Genomic DNA, 19,636 nt, shown 5'->3' on the forward strand with positions numbered 1-19,636 from the left:
CAGCCTGGCAACTCCCTGAAGGCTGTTCATCACTTGCACACCTCTCAGTTCTCAGAGAACAAAGACGAAGCTAGTGAGCTCATGACTCTGTGCGACCCCATAGACGGCAGCCCACCTGGCTCCCCCGTCCCTGGGATTCTCCAGGCAAGAACACTGGAGTGGGTTGCCATTTCCTTCTCCAATGCATGAAAGTGAAAAATGAAAGTGAAGTCGCTCAGTCATGTCCGACTCCTCGCGACCCCAAGGACTGCAGCCCACCAGACTCCTCCACCCATGGGATTTTCCAGGCAAGAGTCCTGGAGTGTTATGGGCACCTTATACAACTAAGTCACACCCTTCAGATCGGTTCAGAATCCACGTTCTGTGGTCCTGTCACCGTTCCAGACAAGTGAACAAGAAATGAGCAGTACCAGCTAAAATAATCAGGCTTCTGTTTGCATACATTTTGTGTCACTCTTATTTGATAACAAGAGTCAAAAGTGAGCAAATGTTGTTTTGGGGAAGGAAAAATTCCCTACCAGTTAAAAGAAAGAAAAATACCCTAGTGAGATTTCTGGTGGGGGTTCAAGGTAATTCCAATAGGGAAAATTTTCAGTGTTCCCCACGGTTCTGTAACAAAACAGAGAATCTGAATTCTCAAGTGAACTTTACATTCACAGATGTACCATGGAAAATAGCATGCTTGTAATAATTTTTCTTATGTGTCACAGACCAGATTTTGCTATTATGTAATTCTAATACAGAATCCCTACAGAGTTACATGTGGAAAGACAGACGGGCCCATGTGTTTTTTGTGATCTTTCCTTCCTTCCTTTTTTCCATTACTGACAATTAGATGAAACTGTAGACATTAGACGAGCGCAGGGCCTGTTGTATCATTAATGTTTGCTCAGTGGTCTGGCTGCTCCAGAATGTTTCCACGACTTTGTTTCCAACACTATTAAGAGGCTCCTTTCCTCATGAAGCATTCATTTATTTTAACCAATCATTTCCCCTATTTATTAGATTAAGTTTGTCTTTTTCTTATACTTACTAGAAATACTTATGTCTATTTTCCATGTCAGTTTCAGGGCATGTTTTGAAGAAATCAGTTCCATTCCCATCCAAAAAGAAAAGTTGTTGAGAACATTTCCACTTTAGATAAATCTTTATATCTCTTTTTTTAGTGAAAAAGTAATACAAATCATAGTGTTACACTACATGTTATTTGACACAGTAAAGTATGAGAGAGATGTGTTTTTTACTGAATGTATTTTCTAAAGTCATACTCTCTAATTCTTAGCTCATCTGTGTGTGGCAGTATGATTCCAATACATAAGTAAATGCTGTAAAATTATGTAAATTTAAATTTTACTTCTACTTAATTTTATTTTTCATATTAAACTATATCATTTGGCAATCTGTTCAGCTGTTTGTAAAAATATTTGCTAGGATTTTCCTAATGCGAACATAATAACATTGTGCAGTATCATACATGGTACATATTGCCTATGTTGCTTAAGGTGTCCAGTTTTTCCAGTTAGAGGTAAATTGTGTTTAATGATAAGAAGCACAGAAAATAAGACTGTAGGGACAGTAATAATTGGAAGAAAATGAGAAAAAAAAGAACTAGGGTATTATATCTTTAAATTATAAAAGTAAAAATCTACAGAATGAAAATAAACATAAGGATTATAGTTTCAAGAATTGATTGAAGAAATAGAAAAATAAGAGAAACTTCATAGTAGCCCTGGAAAACAGAGCTTACCTTTATTGGACCACCAACATTGAGGAGTTTCTAGAAGATATTAATATGAAGTCTATACTGTTTGTAAGAACACGCTGTACACAAAATGGGCAAAATTTGAATAGAGATAACAATATTAGTATCAGAGAGGGTAGATTTTAAGATAAAGGAGCATAATGTACAGAATCACTTTGCACTGAATAAATTCACAGAGGGAAGTGTAATTGTCATCAGTTCAGTTCAGTCGCTCAGTCGTGTCCGACTCTTTGCAACCCCATGAATTGCAGCAGCCAGGCCTCCCTATCCATCACCATCTCCCGGAGTTCACTCAGACTCACGTCCATCGAGTCCGTGATGCCATCCAGCCATCTCATCCTCGGTCGTCCCCTTCTCCTCCTGCCCCCAATCCCTCCCAGCATCAGGGTCTTTTCCAATGAGTCAACTCTTCACATGAGGTGGCCAAAGTACTGGAGCTTCAGCTTTAGCATCATTCCTTCCAAAGAAATGCCAGGGCTGATCTCCTTCAGAATGGACTGGTTGGATCTCCTTGAAGTCCAGGGGACTCTCAAGAGTCTTCTCCAACACCACAGTTCAAAAGTATCAATTCTTCAGCGCTCAGCCTTCTTCACAGTCCAACTCTCACATCCATACATGACCACTGGAAAAACCATAGCCTTGACTAGACGGACCTTAGTCGGCAAAGTAATGTCTCTGCTTTCAAATATGCTATCTAGGTTGGTCATAGCTTTCCTTCCAAGGAGTAAGCGTCTTTTAATTTCATGGCTGCAATCACCATCTGCAGTGATTTTGGAGCCCCCCAAAAATAAAGTCTGACACTGTTTCCACTGCTCCATCTAAATGCCTTTAATAAGGTAAATAACATCATTGACATATAAAAGTCAAAGCTATTAAAAATACGAAGAGAAGTGGACAAAACGGTAGTCATAGTGAGAGTCTTTAATACTTTTTTCATAAAATGCTAAATGGGAAAAAAGGAAACATTAGAATTGATTAATATAAACAATGAAATGATTTAATTGGCATACATTTACTTTTATATGTCATAATTTAAAAACACAAATTCCTTTCAAATATCCATTAGAAATTTACAAATACACACATACAACATAAACTTAGTCATTTCTGGAAAGTAGAATTGAAAACCACTGTCATGGATCACAGTGCATTAAAACTAGAAATGCATAATAAAAGGATAAATTAGAAGGGAAAAGCTCACTTAGAAACTAGAAACATTCTCCCAAATGTCAAGAAATCAAAAGTCAAAATGAAAGTATAGAATTTCAGAAAATTAGTGGTCGCCTCAATTTAATATAAAAATGCAAGGTATAAGGTCAAAAATGTACTTAGAGGAGGTGTAGAGCTTTAAATATTTGGCTGTTTTAATCAGGAAATAATAAACTAAAGAGCTGCTTGATGAAAGTGAAAGAGGAGAGTGAAAAAGATAGCTTAAAGCTCAACATTCAGAAAACGAAGATCATGGCATCTGGTCCCATCACTTCATGGGAAATAGATGGGGAAACAATGGCAGACTTTATTTGTCTGGGCTCCAAAATCACTGCAGATGGAGAATGCAGCCATGAAATTAAAAGATGCTTACTCCTTAGAAGGAAAGGTATGACCAACATAGACAGCATATTAAAAAGCAGAGACATTACTTTGCCAACAAAGGTTCACCTGGTCAAAGCTATGGTTTTTCCAGTAGTTACGTATGGATGTGAGAGTTGGACTGTAAAGAAAGCTGAGTGCCGAAGAATTGATGCTTTTGAACTGTGGTTTTGGAGAAGACTCTTGAGAGTCCCTGGGACTGCAAGGAGATCCAACCAGTCCATCCCAAAGGAAATCAGTCCTGAATATTCATTGGAAGGACTGATGTTGAAACTGAAACTCCAATACTTTGGCCACCTGATGCGAAGAGCTGACTCATTTGAAAAGACCCTGATTCTGGGAAAGATTGAAGGCAGGAGGAGAAGGGGACAACAGAGGATAAGATGGTTGGATGGCATCACGGACTCAGTGGACATGAGTTTGAGTAGACTCCGGAGTTGGTGATGGCAGGGAGCCCTGGCCTGCTGTGGAAAATGGGGTCACAAAGAGTCGGACACAACTGAGTGACTGAACTGAATCAGGAAATAATGAAACTATTTCAACTAAGTGTTCGTCTCACTCCCCACAGTGCCCCCAAAATAAAGAAATGAATAAGAAGAAAGAAAGCAGAGGAAAGAAATTGAAAAGAGACATTTATGGAATGAAAAGGGATAGTAAAACAAGATGATGGGCAAACACTAAACAAACATCCAACAGATAATGAGGGAAATAAGAGAAACACAAATGGGAATGAGAAAAGAAGTGTAATTATAGATGCAGAAAAAATATTAAAAGGTGTTATGTAATACACTGTACCAAAAAAGTGATATGTTTTGATGAAACAAATTCTATAAAAATTGATAATAACCAATACTAAGGAGAGTTTAAAATTTCTCATGGAAGTAGTTGAAAGAGTTATATTTTTTAAGTCATTTTAAAAAAAAAAGAACACTATTACCCAAAGTAAATTCTTACCAACTCAACCAGAGGACAGGAAAGGATGAAGTAAGGTGAAGTATGAAAAAGGAAATAACAAAATAACCAACAATATGATATGATTGTTAAGTGGAAAAACCCAAGAGAATCAGCTGAAAGAAGCTATCTAAAGCGAGAGTTGCAAAAGTGCCTGGCTTTCAAATTGTTAAAGGAAAATAATTTGCTTACATGGCAAGACAAACTTGTTGGGAAATAATAATGGAAAAAAATCCCATTTTCAACAGTAACAAGGAATAAACTTTATCAGAAATAGGAACATCTATATGAGGAAAACTATAAAACTGTACTAGATAACTTGAAAATCTTCAGTACATGAACTGACAAAACATTTCCTGATGATAAGAATTTTTTTTAAGATGTTAAGTTTTTGCAGATTAGGTTTTATTTCGATTTTAATACATGTCCTGATAAGGTTGTTTCTCAAAGGGGAAGGGAGTTCTTAACAAACATATAAAATATTCATCTGGAGGATAACATATAAAAAGAATTATTTATAAAATTCTTCTGGAAGGATAGTGTAAAATAATCAGAGTTGATGGATAGAGAATTGCCTTATCAGAAATTAAAATAATGCTGCATAAGTAACATAATTAAAAGTATTAAATGTGTGCTCGCAAAGATGGCAAAATTGATGGAACGCAATAGAAAGTCTAAATGCAGACCCAAGTCTGATATAATTTGTGTTGGTATATAATAGACTATATTTCTGTTTCTAAGATTTTATTGGTTGAAAGACACCATTTTATGTACCTCAAAGAAAGAAAAACATGATTTCTGTTACACCATTACAAGCAATTGATGAGAATGCAAACTGATTTCATAAAATTTAAATGTGAAAAAAGCACAGTGTTGAAATAATATGAATTTATTATTTGAGGTGACAATTCAAATTATTAAAGGATGAGTAACTAAGTTTCATAAGAATCCAGTAGCAATTTGCGGGGGGGGGGGTGGTTAAGTAGAATTTGAAGATTAAATGTGATAGAACGCATCTGTAAAAGTGCTAGAGGAAAATATTGGTTTATATGTAGTCTTAAAACAGGGAGCTTCTTTTAAAAGCAAGACATGATAGTTGAAAACTTAAAAGATGACTTACTTGAGAAATTAAATCTTTTCTGCAGCAAAAAGACTTCCTAAATTAAGATAATTGGCAAATAAGTGAAAAAAAAATTTTTTTGCAAGGTTGGTCATAAGGGCATAAAAGGGCAGGGCTTGTGTGTATATGTGTTAGTCACGCAGTCGTGTCTGACTCTGTGTGACCCCATGGACTGTTACCCGCCAGGCTCCTCTGTCCATGGGATTCTGCAGGCAGGAATACTGGAGTGGGTGACCATTCCCTTCCCCAAGGGATTTTCCTGACCAAGCATCCTGTGCAGGTCTCCCGCATTGCAGGCCAGTTCTTTACTGTCTGAGCCACGAGTGTTAACAGTTTTGGCATCTCGCCACGCTGTGTGAGAAAGAAGGCGTGAGACCACAGGCAGAATGCAAGCGTTGACGCCCTGCTCTGCCACAAAGCCAGAAGGAAAGCTGTGGCTGGTAAGAACATCTGACCTCTGGAATTATAGAAGAGGAAACCTCAGTGTGTGATTTGAGAAACTACCCAGTTCCCTTCAGCACAATTTCCAGAGGCCTTCAGTGCCAGCTAGCTCTCAGAGTTGCTGTTGTGAGCATGTGAAATGACGTCTGTACAAGTACTTTACGTAACACTGATACTTTACTATCTAGCTCTGCTACTTCTCGGTTTTCACCTAATATGGTTCTGAATGGTTTATGGTTATACATAGTGATCGATTTTGGCTGAGTGATTTTGTTTTCTTTTTGGTTCTGCAAGAACTGCTTTGTTTTTATGGATAAGTGCTTCTGATTTTATACCACTTGCTGGTAGATGTGGCATCTCAAAGGGCCAGCTTCACATTTCATTTCTATACTCTTCATCCACTCTTCCACGTCTTTAAGAAATACGTTGTGCAAACTATCTGTAAATGGGTCCGAGCTTTACATTTTCTCAAAGAACCCTGTTTGTTAAAAACCTTTTTCTTCTTCATAGATTTTTTTCCAGCTTAGGTATTTCTGTTTAATAGAGTTAAATTTTATGAAGGGTGTAAGGAGATCATGAGATTATCATGAATGCTCTATAAATGTGACTGCTTTCAAAGAAGAATCAAAGTGTATTCCTAAAGGGATCACCCGTCCCCTCCCCTTTTCTTATCCTGAGTGTTACTCGGTGTCTGCCTGTCTGTCGAGGCGGGTCACGACACAGACGCATGCTCGGTGTTCTGCCCTGAGCTGTGGTCAGTACAGTCAACTCTTGCTGTGTGCATGCTGAATATGCCCTTGTAGTACCTTTCAATTCATGAGGTATGTATTAATACCACTTACTGGGCTTCCTCGGTGGCTCAACAGTAAAGAATCTGCCTGCAATGCAGGAGCCACAGGAGAAAACACGGGTTCGATCTCTGGGTTGGGAAGATCCCTTGGAGTAGGAAATGGCAACCTACTCCAGTATTCTTGCCGGGAGAATCCCATGAACAGAGGAGCCTGGCAAGCCAGACTGAGCCTTGCGATCCATGGGGTTGCAAAGAGTCCGACACGACTGAGCGACTGAACTAAACTGAGCGGCTAAACAACAATGTACTCATTCAAGGACTTGACTGAGGCTTATGATTTGAACTGTTGTCCTGGAAAGAGCTCCTTACCTCGGTCCCAAGCCTAGCAGAATGCCTGGTGACCACATCTCAGCCTCACCGGCTCGTCTTTTCCTTTCCATACATGCAGTCAATCTTATGAAGTGACAAAAAGAAAAATCCTGTTTATGAAAAGTGGCCATCAAGCAGGAGAAAACTTAGTAAAAATTGAAAAGCAGTTACATTGTGATATGAAGATAAAGAATGCATGACTCAAGAACATGTGATGAGGGAGATAGCCAGATGCCTTCATAACAGTTCCATCTTTATAACTTGGGGATTCACAAAGGTTGGAGGACATAACCCTTGTGTTTGCACTGTAGATGGTATGTGGTCTTTTAAAATGATGAATGCTGATTGCCATTTACTCATGGTTTTTACTTGCAGTGTCCAGATTTTAAATTTTTCTTGATAATGGAATAAGTGTTAGAGACCTAACCTCTGCAGTGGTAATACTGATAGATAAGGATGGCTTTACTGTCTAAAACAGAAAAACTCTCACAAACAAAGAGCAAAAGGAGGATACAGATAATTTGTAGTGTTAAAAATAGAGTGCACACCAGTGGTGATAAAGGGACTACATGTGCAACCATACGTCATTTCAGACTCTCTGAAATCCTTCTGTGCTCCAGGAAAAATAAGAGATCGCAAAGCACAGTCTTCATGGGAAAGTAATTGGGCCAGAACTGCAGTCTTGCATCCTTTCATTAACTTGGTTAACATTGTTTGAGTCCTGCTGTGTGCCAGGCCTGACTAGCTGAGGAAGTGGAACTGAAAAATAAAATCTCTTAAGCCCAAGATATGTACAGTCTAGAAAGAGAGACAGAAATAAAACTCCCCATGACCCTCCAGGTGATAAGGAGCTAGGAGAGGTGTCTGCCTCCCCTGGGGAAGCGGGAGGCCTCTGGGAGCTCCCTGTGAAGGGCATGTAGGGATCTCTTGGGTAACAGGAAAGAGACTGGGGCCAGCGGAAAACTATAGGCAAAGGTGTGGGTGAGCAAGAGGCAGTCAGGAAACTGCTAGCAGCCATCAGACGGGTAAAAGGCACAGGGCAGCTGCATGGTGATAATCTGGTCTTTGGGGCTAGGCTGACCTGGGATTTCAATTTTAAACGTAAGCACCCTGGAGCACATGACTTAAGCTTCCTGAGGCTCAGTGTCTTCATCTGTAAAGTGGATGTGAGTGCACCTTTCTCAGTGTAAGTCACGCAGACCAGAGTCCACGAGTGTCCTGAAGCGTGGAGCACTGCACCTACTCCGCAGTGGGCACGCGATGGAGGTCTGTGTTACGTGTGTAGAGACAGAAGACACAGGACATTAGAAACACTGTTCCCCAGAGGTACAAGGTCATCAGACTCCTCGCAGAGACCCCTTGGGATCGGAGCCCCATAGAACCATGAGTTCAGTTAAGATTTGACATGGTCTTCCATTTGTATATACTATGTGTTTGACTTTCTAAGAAAGGCCAGGACTTGGGATGTTAGGTTATGATTTTCTTCAAAGATTAATTCTGCTCTTAGATCTAAGTAAAAAAGTCACCTCTACATGCATTTATTTGCAGTATCAAAAATGATTGGAAATATTCTCCTGGATGCAGAGGTACATGTTTGAAATTTGAGACTGTCTCTGTGAACTGTCTGTTTCCTACATTCTATTTTGTGGATAATTGTGTTTTTTAACTTCTGATTTCTCAGTAAGGAAAGGCGGCCTGGGTGACCCAAAATTCTGATGTGCATCAAAATTGTTCTTTTGGCAAGAGTACAAAAATCCAATTAGTCTCCAAAGGACAAATTGTCTTTGAGCATTCAACTGATATAAAATTCGTGACAGAATCTGAAAGAAAATAGTACTCTAGGATTTTTTTTTGCACAGAGACAACATACATTTAGGACTGTGTGAAATGAGTTTGTGTGTAAATTAACTCAGTTCATTGTTCTAGCTTATATTTGTGAGGATCCGTTTGCGTCTTTGGAGATGGCAAGCATTCCTAAGAGAAAAGCCCTAGACCTTTGGGGGTCTGTGTTAAGGTCAGTGCATGTTGTGATTATGAATAGTAACATTTGTTCAATTTCTTGGATTATTATAGGGGTTTGCCAACTTGTTAATAAGATGGAGGAAACCACTGGCAAAGTTAAGCCTTTCAACCGAAACGATGAACAGTTTCTGGAAGCTTTCGTCATCTTTTGCGGCTTGGGGATCCAGAACACGCAGATGTACGAAGCCGTGGAGAGAGCCATGGCCAAGCAAATGGTCACGTTAGAGGTGGGCTGCCCCGCGGGACGCCCCAGGCTCCCGAGCGCACTCCCGGCCGGCCCCTCCCGCGGCAGCGCTCGGGGGCTGTCACAGCTCGGCGACCGTACGAGAACCATGTGCTTCCTCTCTCCTCACTTAAACAGCTGAGGAAATGGAGGCCCAGCATACTTTAGAAACTTGTCGAAGGTCATACGACCATAGCAAAGCTCAGGGCCCGGGTCCCTTCCGTCCTCTGCTTTCTCGGCTGAAAGCGGTCCTTGGACCTTAGTGATGAGCTGCTCACACTGATGCTAGTCCCCTGCGCCCTGTCCTTTCTCCATTGCCTGAGCCTCCCCGTCTCTTCTCATGAGCAGCTCTAGTCACACATCAAAAAAACAAAACCAGATATCCCAAGCACTCAGAATCAGAAATGAGGAAGAGGGAAAACTCTTCCAATTTACAGATTTGTGGATCTTGAGAAAATTCTGATTCAGTAAGTCCTAGATGGAGGCTGAAAATCTGTGTTACTACCAGCCCCCCTTTGCCCCACCGCCAGGTGATTCTGAGTACGAACTACTGGCCTGGGGACTGGCCTCAAACAAGACTCCCTCCCAAGCAGGATGCGCCTACCCACCTGCGCCAGCCATCTCCGGAGGTGCCTCACCGACTGCCTGAAAACACTCACTGTGTATAGGATGGAAATTTCTTACATCATAGACCAGTCCAGGGAATTAGACTTCAGAAAGGGCATTCCTTGGTCATTCATACACTGGTGTGAAATCTATTTTAGTGTTTGCCTACTCTTAGCCAGCAGAGATCAGTAGGAATCAATGTTTGAGTTATGGATTGTAACTTTTCCTCCAGCCCCTAATAAATAAGAGTTACTGGTAAATCTTGGTTACAAGTAACCAAGATGGTGTACTTTCTAATGTGAATAAAAAACTCTAAATAGTTTTAGTAAAGTACTATATAAGAGACTTTGGATTAGAAGTCAGTAGAAATCTGTTTCAAATACACACACACACAAGTATACATATATTTTAAATTAAATGTATGCGTACATATACATATATACAATTTTTAATACAATTTTTTACTGTTTCCATGATTGTACTGAAGAATTGACTCTAAGCCAGCTGTCAATTAGCAATTAATCTCTTTTTAAACATACTCCCTATTTGGAAAATTTCAAACATAATGCTGAAGTAGAGAGGATAGCTAAGGAGCCCCCATGTCTTCATTAGCTGTCTTCAGTTGACCTGTGGCTACTATCATTCCATCCACACTCTTGCCCGCTTCTCTGCGCTCTTCTTCCTTATTAATCCATTGATTATTTTGAAATAAATCCCAGAGATAATTTGGTTCAAAATTTCTGAGTATTTTCCTCATTGAGATTTGTTTCTATTTTTACACTATAGTTTTATTTCAGTTGAAAATGAGTACTTCTCCTTTCGCTTAGTATATCCATTTTCCAATTTCAATTCATTATAGGAAATCATATCTGTGATCGCAGATTTAACCTCGGAAAAATTTTCTCCCAGGGCGCTGGGTAAAACCTAGGGACGTAAGTCCCTTGTGTTTTCTTTTGACAGGGAATTATTTTCACCCAGAAGACGTCAGTATAATAACAGTAATGCAACAGTCAATAGCTGACCTTTGTCACATGCTTACTCTGTGTTCTCACATGTATCAGCAAAAGCTGATCCTCACAACCCTATGAGTATGGTGCTATTTTTATCTTCAGTGCGTGGTAAAATGAATTTTTTAAACTTAGCATGTCATGTTATTCCTTTATTCCTTTATCCGTGTTGCATTGCATCGGCTTATATTAGACTTGCTCAGGGTCGCCGTCTTAGCCTTCCTCTACAGACCACCTCTCTGGTGTCAACGGCAGGTTAGCTGTGACCTGTCAGTTTCACTCACGGCAGCGGGAAACAGCAGTTCTGCGGTTCCTTAGGTTTCCTAGTGATTAATGCGTCAAACAGTAAGACAAGTCACACGTATTACCATAGTGTAATATTCTGAATCACAATATATAGACATATTTACCATCTGGCTTTAGATTTTTAATTGCTTACAATTTTAAAGACTAGTCAAGGAAAACTGGTTTGGGCCACTGAATTACTTGACTCGCTGTTTAAAATGAGGTACCTTTTTATCACTGACCCTAAAACTTTAAGAGATTTTAGTAAATCTGTGTTAACTCTGTCAAAAGTGAACTTTTAAAAATATTTAATATGATAGACAATTTAACATATAATCACTACCCTGGTTTAGAAGAACGTCTAAAATATCCCATCATTTGGAGTTACCGGTTTTGAAAATGGGAATTAATGAGTCACATGTTAAGTTATAGGAAGATAGTAAATCTGCCTTACTATCTTCTTGTAACTCCAATAGGATGGTGAGAAGTGTATGAGATTAGGAGATGAAAGCTGGGTCCCAGGCCCTCTTCTCACTGGGTGTGAGCTCACAGCCAAGTGATGAGAATCCCTGAGCCTAGGTGTCCTCTGCTGTTAACAGGTGGATTTATAGGCCACTTCTGCTCTTCTCAGTTCTTGAATCCTGTGAGTGGAAAAGTATCCTTGAATCTGTGTGACATTTATCTCTCTGCTATGCAGTTTTTCCTTATGAATTCTACAGTGGTTACAGGCCTCATCCGAGAGCCACTTCCAGACTGCTTTCTTCCTAAATGTCAACATTAAAATGTCAGCTTATGCAGAAGTCTTTTATCTTGATTCAGTACACCCGTAAAATAACTAAAGTCAGTATGTTTGTTTAAGAAAAGCAACACGGAATTTTCTGCCAAGTTTGAGCTAATAGTGTGAATTATAAATAATGTGTTTGTTGTTTCAACGTTGTCAGAGGAAAAGTGACAGTTTTCTTTGAACACAGGGAGTATAACTTTCCATTTCCATAAGAAGCATTTGAATAAAAATCTGAGATTTTCTCTCTGCTGAGGAAAGCAGCAAAGAAGATACAATGTTCTGAGGAGTCTAGACACCTCTGCAGGAAGGCTTAGGAGAACCCCAGGCTTGAAGTAGTGGTCTGTGTTGGGTGTTCCTCTCTTGTATAACATGCCTTCCTTCTGTTCTCACCCCGTAGGTTCTGTCTTATCATGCTTCAGCTGCAGAGGAAGAAACCAGGGAGCTGCAGTCCTTAGCGGTAATCCTCCTCCTCCTCCTTTGTAGAAATGGCTAACCAGAGGTACCTAATTAAGACACAGATATGCGTCTCTCAGGGCAGCTGCTGCTGCGGGTAGTGGTCCCCTAGACCTTTAATTAAATGTAGTAAATATTTATATGGACATTTATAAAAAGATTGAATCAAACCTATTTTCTTGCAAGGCTAGAAATTCACTGATAACACAGAGCAAATGATAACATTGTATTGATTTTGTAGCACATTAAATGATTCTGATATTTTCCCAATAATTGTTATAATCTTTACATCTTTCTTAAGCCAAAATTAAATTTAGTTTATGGTTCCTGAGGAAGTGTGGACAGGGGATTGCAAGGTGGTTGTGTGGTTCGAGTACTAACAACAAAGATTTTATAGCTTGTTACTGTTAACGTACCCTGCGTTATTAGAAATGGAGAATGGTTTTAATTTCAAACCATATGGCTTGCAGAATGTTATTTGAAATTGGGTTCAATTCCTGAATTCTTGCAAAGTTCTTATTTAGGATGCTAGAAGAGAAAAGCACATTGATGGGTCAGAAGATTGTCTTGAGTTTGGGGATTGATTGAGATTGCCTTGGTTGAGGTTAATGGAAATTCGAAGCACTTAGACACTGATAACCAAGCCTGCCTTGTGAGTTTACGTTCACATGAGACAACATAAAGTGTATGTGAGATGTCATGGGAGCGAGGGACGAATGAGAGGATCACTGAGGCCACTGAGATTCCTTCTCTTTGTCATGATCATATGGCTTGCCAAATGGTCGTGCTCCATGCCCTCACATACGTTTTCTCATGTAAACTGCACAAGCTGCGCTACGGACACCACACTGAAGCCTGCGGACTTGCTCTGGGTCGCACCGGCAGGAAGTGAAGAGTCAGGATAGACACTCGCACCGTCTGTCTCCAGAGCGCTGCACGTTAGCGCTGTCCTGTCTGTGATGAGCTTCAGGGAGGGAGGAGGTTAAAGATAATTCAGACGTTCTGGCCTTGGCAGTTCAAAGAATGATCATCCCCTTCATTAACCAAAGTGGAAATATTAAAAAGGAAAAGACAGATTTGATGCAGAACATGGTAAGTTTGAGATGCGGGTGGAACAACCAGATAGACATCTTGCACACTGGGAAGGGCAGGGAACTAGAGGCGGCAATTTGGAAGTTAAACGATAGGGCTTGGGGGGTGGAGTCCCATGATAGTGAAATGATAGGATCGGAGAAGGAAATGGCAGCCCACTCCAGTGTTCTTGCCTGGAGAATCCCAGGGACGGGGGAGCCTGGTGGGCTGCCGTCTATGGGGTCGCACAGAGTCGGACACGACTGAAGCGACGCAGCAGCAGCAGCAGGGATGGAGCAGGTGTGGGAGAATGAGGAAAGACGTGCGAGGCCGAGGGCAGAGCTGTGTAGATATACGTTCAGATGGAAGCTGTAGGAAACGAAACCAGCTAAGGCAGAGACATGGTAGTTAGACAAGGAGGCAGACTTAGGCTAGGGCAGGCAAGCAGAACAGCTTTTTAAGGAAGGAGATCCCATCAGTTGTTACAGGAAGGTTGAAAAATAGGACTGAGAAAAGGCTGCTGGATTCAGTGATTAGGTGATGGTGGAGAAGGCAGCTTCAGGAGTGAAAATGCAAAAGGTCAGGCTAGATGGTGAGAAAGTGGAGGAAATGAGTAGTAGTTTAAAAAGTATGTTTTGTATGAAAGAATGAAATAGCTAAGAAGGGTGTTGGCTTCATCATGTCAAGTTTTTTATTGTTTTGTTTTGTGCTTGTGAGCAATTTACTCACAAGCAGGAGAGGCAACATGTTTGTGGACAAAGGGGCAAGGTCCAAGGTGAGCATGAGCCTAAGAATGTAGGACAGTGACAGAGGTCTGGACCTTGAAGTGGTCTAAGCATTACAGAGACATTTCTTTGGCCAAGACCAGAGAAAAGGGGTGATAATGATAGCTACACTTACTCTGTTAGACACTCAGTCGTGTCTGACTCTTTGCGACCCCACGGACTGTAGCCCATCAGGCTCCTCTGTCCATGGAATTCTCCAGGCAAGAATACTGGAGTGGGTTACCACTCTCTTCTCCAGGGAATCTTCCCAACCCAGGGATCAAACGTGGGTCTCCTGCCTTGCAGGAAGATTTTTCACCATCTGAGCCCCCAGGGAAGCCCCACACTTACTGAGCACTTAGCATATTCCTGGTGTGTTTGAAGTTCTTTGTGTATGTTAAGTGTATTAAGTCCACAGCTACCCTATAAGGTCAGTATTAGCATTTTGAAAATGGAATCTGAAGTTGAGTTTAGACTGCTCTACTCAGGATCTCCCAGGTTGTGAGTAGGTACCAGGACAGACAGTCCAGACCCAAAGCACGCACATCATTGCACAGCCCTGGAGAGAATGAGCTAGGAAAGGAAGGAGGGTCCAGACTTGTAGATTCTTGATTAAATCACTGAGTATGAAGCTGAGTCATCTGCCAAGAACAGTTGAAGGAACTTTCGGATGATTTCATCTGAAAGGTTAAGCTTCTCTGGGGGTTAGCCTCATTCGAATTGGCTATATTTCTTTTGCTCATGATGATGTTTGAAGGAATGAGCTGTTTTTCAATTATTTACAAAGGTTTAAAAGTTTAAAGTATCTCTCACATCAGGCTTAATTGCCCATTTGTCTAATCCTCCTAGAGTGCTAGAGTTTTGCACTAACTGCATACTGTGAGCAGGAAATGATCACATGGAGACAAACATTTTGAAGTGCTTGCAAGCTCTGTGGGATTAATATTACTGCAAAATGAGGCTAGGTTACATTCTTCCATATGTTGTTTTAGATGAATAAAAACTAGCAAAGATAATAATTTAAAAAATTCATTAGGATATTAAATTTTGCTTTTTACTTTGAAAATGGCATATTCTTCCAGAAAAATCTGAAAATTATTTTCTCAATCATGTTTATAATTTTGGCAAGAGGAAAACACTTTGGAAAAACTGAGCATTGTTGTCTTGAAGTATTGTTCAAAACCATCTGTTGTTCCATTTGGAAAAGAGATTTCTGGCAGCTGCATTGAGAAATTTAGGATAACGTAGGTCAGATAATTCATTTAAATTGGTTGAAATTCAGAAAATGATTTCAACTCTGTTTTCTATCAGCCTAATAAAAATTCCTTTGCAGCCCCAACTACACAGGTGCATGCATCATCCAGCAATTACCAGAATTGCTATCTTAGTCACATGTCTGATGGTTCATCTCAATTTAAAACCTAAAATAATTGAAAAGCTGTCAAAGGCTTAATTTTTATTTTTAGAAATGCGTTCTTGAGATAGTATGCTTAAGTACACTAAATATTTCTGTGCTCAGAAAAGTTCTCATTATAGCAGAAAGTATAACAAAGCTGATAGGAAATTCAGAATCCCTTTTTTCCCCTTGCTTTACTTGACATTTTGGTCCTATTTGTAATCTTATTTTTTGTTGGCTTAAAATTGGGTGTAGCAGAAATAGGGCCTTAGACAAGCGTTTTGTCATATGCCCTTTAATGATCTTTCGTCACAAGTTTTGAGATAAAAATAAAAGGACCCCTGTTGACCTGGCTATGGTCATTAGAAAGTCATAGTTAAGATATCAGAATGAAATAGTGTCTGTTACAAGTAGCTGCATATCTGATTGATAGGTTGCCTTTCCTGCCTTCCCTTGCTAGAATCACAGTGAATAAATATCTATTAGAGCTTAGTCGTTAAGATGAGCTTCCCAGTTTTGTCATGGAGTCGGTGCTGATTCAGTTCCAGTCCCTATAGCTTGCTCTATTTTATAGCAATTTCTTTCGTCAAAGACGTTGTATCTAAAAGCGAACAGACCCTGTTGTGATCCTGTATCACAATAGTGAGAGAGGAAGAAACTACCCACTCAGGCAGGATTTCCTAGGACAGCATTTATACCTCATCCTGACCTTACGCTTTCAGTAACTTCACATGAACCCTCTTGATCAGGCATGTCTGTGACTGCTGCAGCTAACAGCAGTGAGGGGCAAAACCAGACGGCTGATGCAAATCTCTTACTGCCGAAGGCGGTGGTAGAGGACAGAGCCAGTTCCTTATGTCAGGATGCTCATCACATTCCTTCTTTGGGATTTCTTTGGGAGAAATCTCTATGGATAATCAAATTTTACAAATGGAAAAATTTGAGCAGATAATAATGAAGAAGAGTTGACCCTATGAGCTTGATAACCAGCGTCACTGAACCGTAGTATAGTAACAAGGCATCCAGTGAGGCACCTACTTCCTCACGAAGTGCTACAAGTGTTTTTGAACAGTTTGGGTCCTTTCGCTTCCTCTCCACAGTCAGTTGCTGCATTCGTTTTTATAGATGTCTGTAACATGAATTGGGCTGTGTGTCTTCCACATTGCTAGATTTAATCGATTGTTTGACTCTTCCTACTCTCATTTGATGAGTGGATTAATTCCAGTGGCAGTCTTAGCTCCAGAGTATGGTGGCACTGTTCTTGAGCTTCTTATGTACCAACTGGGTGTTAGCCAGATCTGTGTATTAGTCCCGGTTGCAGTCCTACATTTTCTCTGAAGTTTTACTTATAAGCAGGAATGGGCTTTATTGGAATCTTGACATGGTCATGTGCCTTCTTTACATGGTTTTGAAAAACTTTATGCTAATTTTTTAGGGTTTTTTGCAGTCTGTGCCTCTTCCATATTGCGATTTAAAGGAATCCATTCATATAATGTTAGAAGGAAGGGGAAATCAGAAAATACATGATAGAGTAATTGGAGAAAATACACTAATCCGGTCCTGCTGTGCCTTACTCCCTTCTTCATTCTCTTTAAGATGTGGTTCCACGTGCTGAGTTGGGATATTCACCCCTTTTTGTATTAGTAATGTTTCTTTCTCATTTGTATTTGAATCTTCTTAGGAAAGATGTAGTCTAACAGCTTTATACACTAATTGTGTGGGGCTTTTTCTTTAAGAACACATTTTCTGTGCACACTGAACATGAGGAAGACATTAAACGTCTGTAAGGTGTAGTATGGTGGCTATAATGTGGCTTTGTTCAAAGACCTGAACCCAAACCGCTGTGTACAGAATGCCCCAAGGCGTGAGACAGTGGCCGGAGACTGATGAGAAGAACTTGCAATACCCGACGGGGCGTCTCTCCTTGTAGCTACCAGTAAACGTGTCAGATGTCTTAATTTCATTCCTGTAAATAACTTCCTTAAATAATGTATTATTGAGGAAAATCTCTTTTCCTCTTTACATTTATATTGAATAAACATCAAGGAGGAATGTAACAAAATGCCTTCATAAAACACTGTAGCTAATTGGAAGAATTTGACATTTCATGGAAGATCAAGCTCAGTAGCCGCCCTTCTTTTCAGAGTTATTATGATAAATAACTTTCTGAATAAGGAGCCTGTTCCTAACAGTTGGCTGTTAGGAGTTTCTCTGATTTTTGTTTTGCGTCCTGATATTTGAAACGTCAGACCTAAGGCAGGCCGAGTGCCTCTGACTATAGTGTGACCTTTTTTGTCTGAAGCTCCTACAGTTGAGCACATTGTGTAGCCACATGTCTGTATTTTCTCCTGAGGTTGCCAGAGACTTTGCCACAGGCTAAATATAACCTTTTTTCATGAGCATCCACCAAAAATATGAAACTCAATAATTTTTAAATGACTCTTATATTTACCTTACCCAAGTGTATTCTTATTTTCCTTGAGCATGTGCTTTATGCACTTTAAGGAGACTGTGCCCTTTTAAAGTGCATTCTTTCCTATGAAGTGTCTTCTCCATGGTTGTGTGGAAGGGTCTGCAGGGTGTCTCCTGTTGTGTAAATACTTATTTCGTAACAAGCGGTAGTTGAATAAGAGAAGGGCTGTCGGGTGTCTTAAGTAAGGTTCTGATAAAGCTCAGGAATGATTGTCCCTGACTTTATAAAGATAGGTGACTTTATTAGTCAGGGTTCTCCAGAGACAGAACCAGTAGATTCTGGATGTACTTGAGAGACATTCTTAGGAATTGACTCATGTGATGACGGGAGCAGAGACGTCTGGCAGTCTGCTGTCTCCAAGCTCGAGACCCGGGAAGCCCCTGGTGTTGTCTGGTGTGGCCTGAGGGTGCGAGAACAGGGCAGGCGGATGGCAGAAATACCGGTCCAAAAACCGGAGAAGGTACGGGATGGCCTCACTCCAGCAGGGTGGGAGGCAGCAAAAAGGGGCGAATTCCTTCTTTTCCCACCTTAGGTTCTGTGCAGGCCCTCCGTGGCTTGGGTGGTACCCACCCACCCTGGAGAGTACAGTCTGCTCTGCTGAGTCCACTGATTCAAATGCTTGTCTCCTCCAGGAACACCGTCACAGAAACACACAGAAGTGTTTAATTTGGGCGCCCTGTGGCCAGTCAGAATTAACTATTCGAAATGACTTTAAAACAGTAAATGTGTACTTAAGTTCTCCATCACTGTGTTGTTAGCGATCACTCATGGAAACTATCAGCATACTTATGTTGTCGTTACTTAAAAATCTGTGTATTTCAATTATTTATGTATCTGTCTTCTCCATCAGACTGTTAGTCCTTGAGTCCTATTTTAATAATAATAATAGAAATAGCTACTATTTAGTGATTGCTTAACAGGAACCTGGTTTACAAGCTTTGTTGAATGACTGATTCTGGAAAATTCAGGCTTTTAGAAAGTCCGTAATCTAGCATGGAATAATACAGTTCATAATCCGTCAAAGCATTCAACAAGATTATACTTTCTTTTTTCTTAAAATGATTATGAAGCTAGAAATAATTTAATAGTTGAATAAAACTGCCTGCTAACTGGTCACAGAGCTGGTCTTGGTGAGGAGTGCTGAGATACATTTTCATTGCCAGCTTTCATTTTCATGAATATAGCATGATGGTTAAGAACGTGAGTGTAGAGAGACAGGTCTGGGTGCAGATTCCACCCGTGTGATGCCAGGCAAATCTGTGCCTCTGTTTCTCTATGCCTCGGTTTCTTCCTCTGTAAAAAGAGGATAATAAAGGAACTTCCTTCACAGAGTTGGAGTGCCCAGAGTTCCTGGTACCTATGCCCCCTCCACATACCCATTATGTACCAGTTACTGTTAGTACTGGTGATACTGGGAGGGAAATCAGTTCTAATACAGAAGCAACGTTGAGGCCTTCATCGTCCCGGTCATGTTCCAAGTCTTTTTGCTTAAGCTGTTCTAATTATACTCACCCAGGAAAGTTGTTGGA

At 40.4% G+C, this 19,636-nt stretch overlaps 1 protein-coding gene across 3 annotated transcripts in view; it reads left to right on the forward strand.

The window, feature by feature from the left end:
• PDE5A (phosphodiesterase 5A) overlaps positions 1–19,636 on the forward strand; it is a 146,735-nt gene that overhangs the window by 81,391 nt on the left and 45,708 nt on the right. For all 3 annotated transcript variants that reach the window (XM_018049176.1, XM_018049177.1, XM_013964453.2), the window contains exons 10-11: positions 9,097–9,272; positions 12,348–12,407. In XM_018049176.1, coding sequence (XP_017904665.1) covers positions 9,097–9,272; positions 12,348–12,407 — 236 coding nt within the window. The remainder of the gene's footprint in view (positions 1–9,096; positions 9,273–12,347; positions 12,408–19,636) is intronic.

Source organism: Capra hircus, chromosome 6, assembly GCF_001704415.2.
Source record: "Capra hircus breed San Clemente chromosome 6, ASM170441v1, whole genome shotgun sequence".
Classification (NCBI taxonomy): Eukaryota; Metazoa; Chordata; class Mammalia; order Artiodactyla; family Bovidae; genus Capra; species Capra hircus.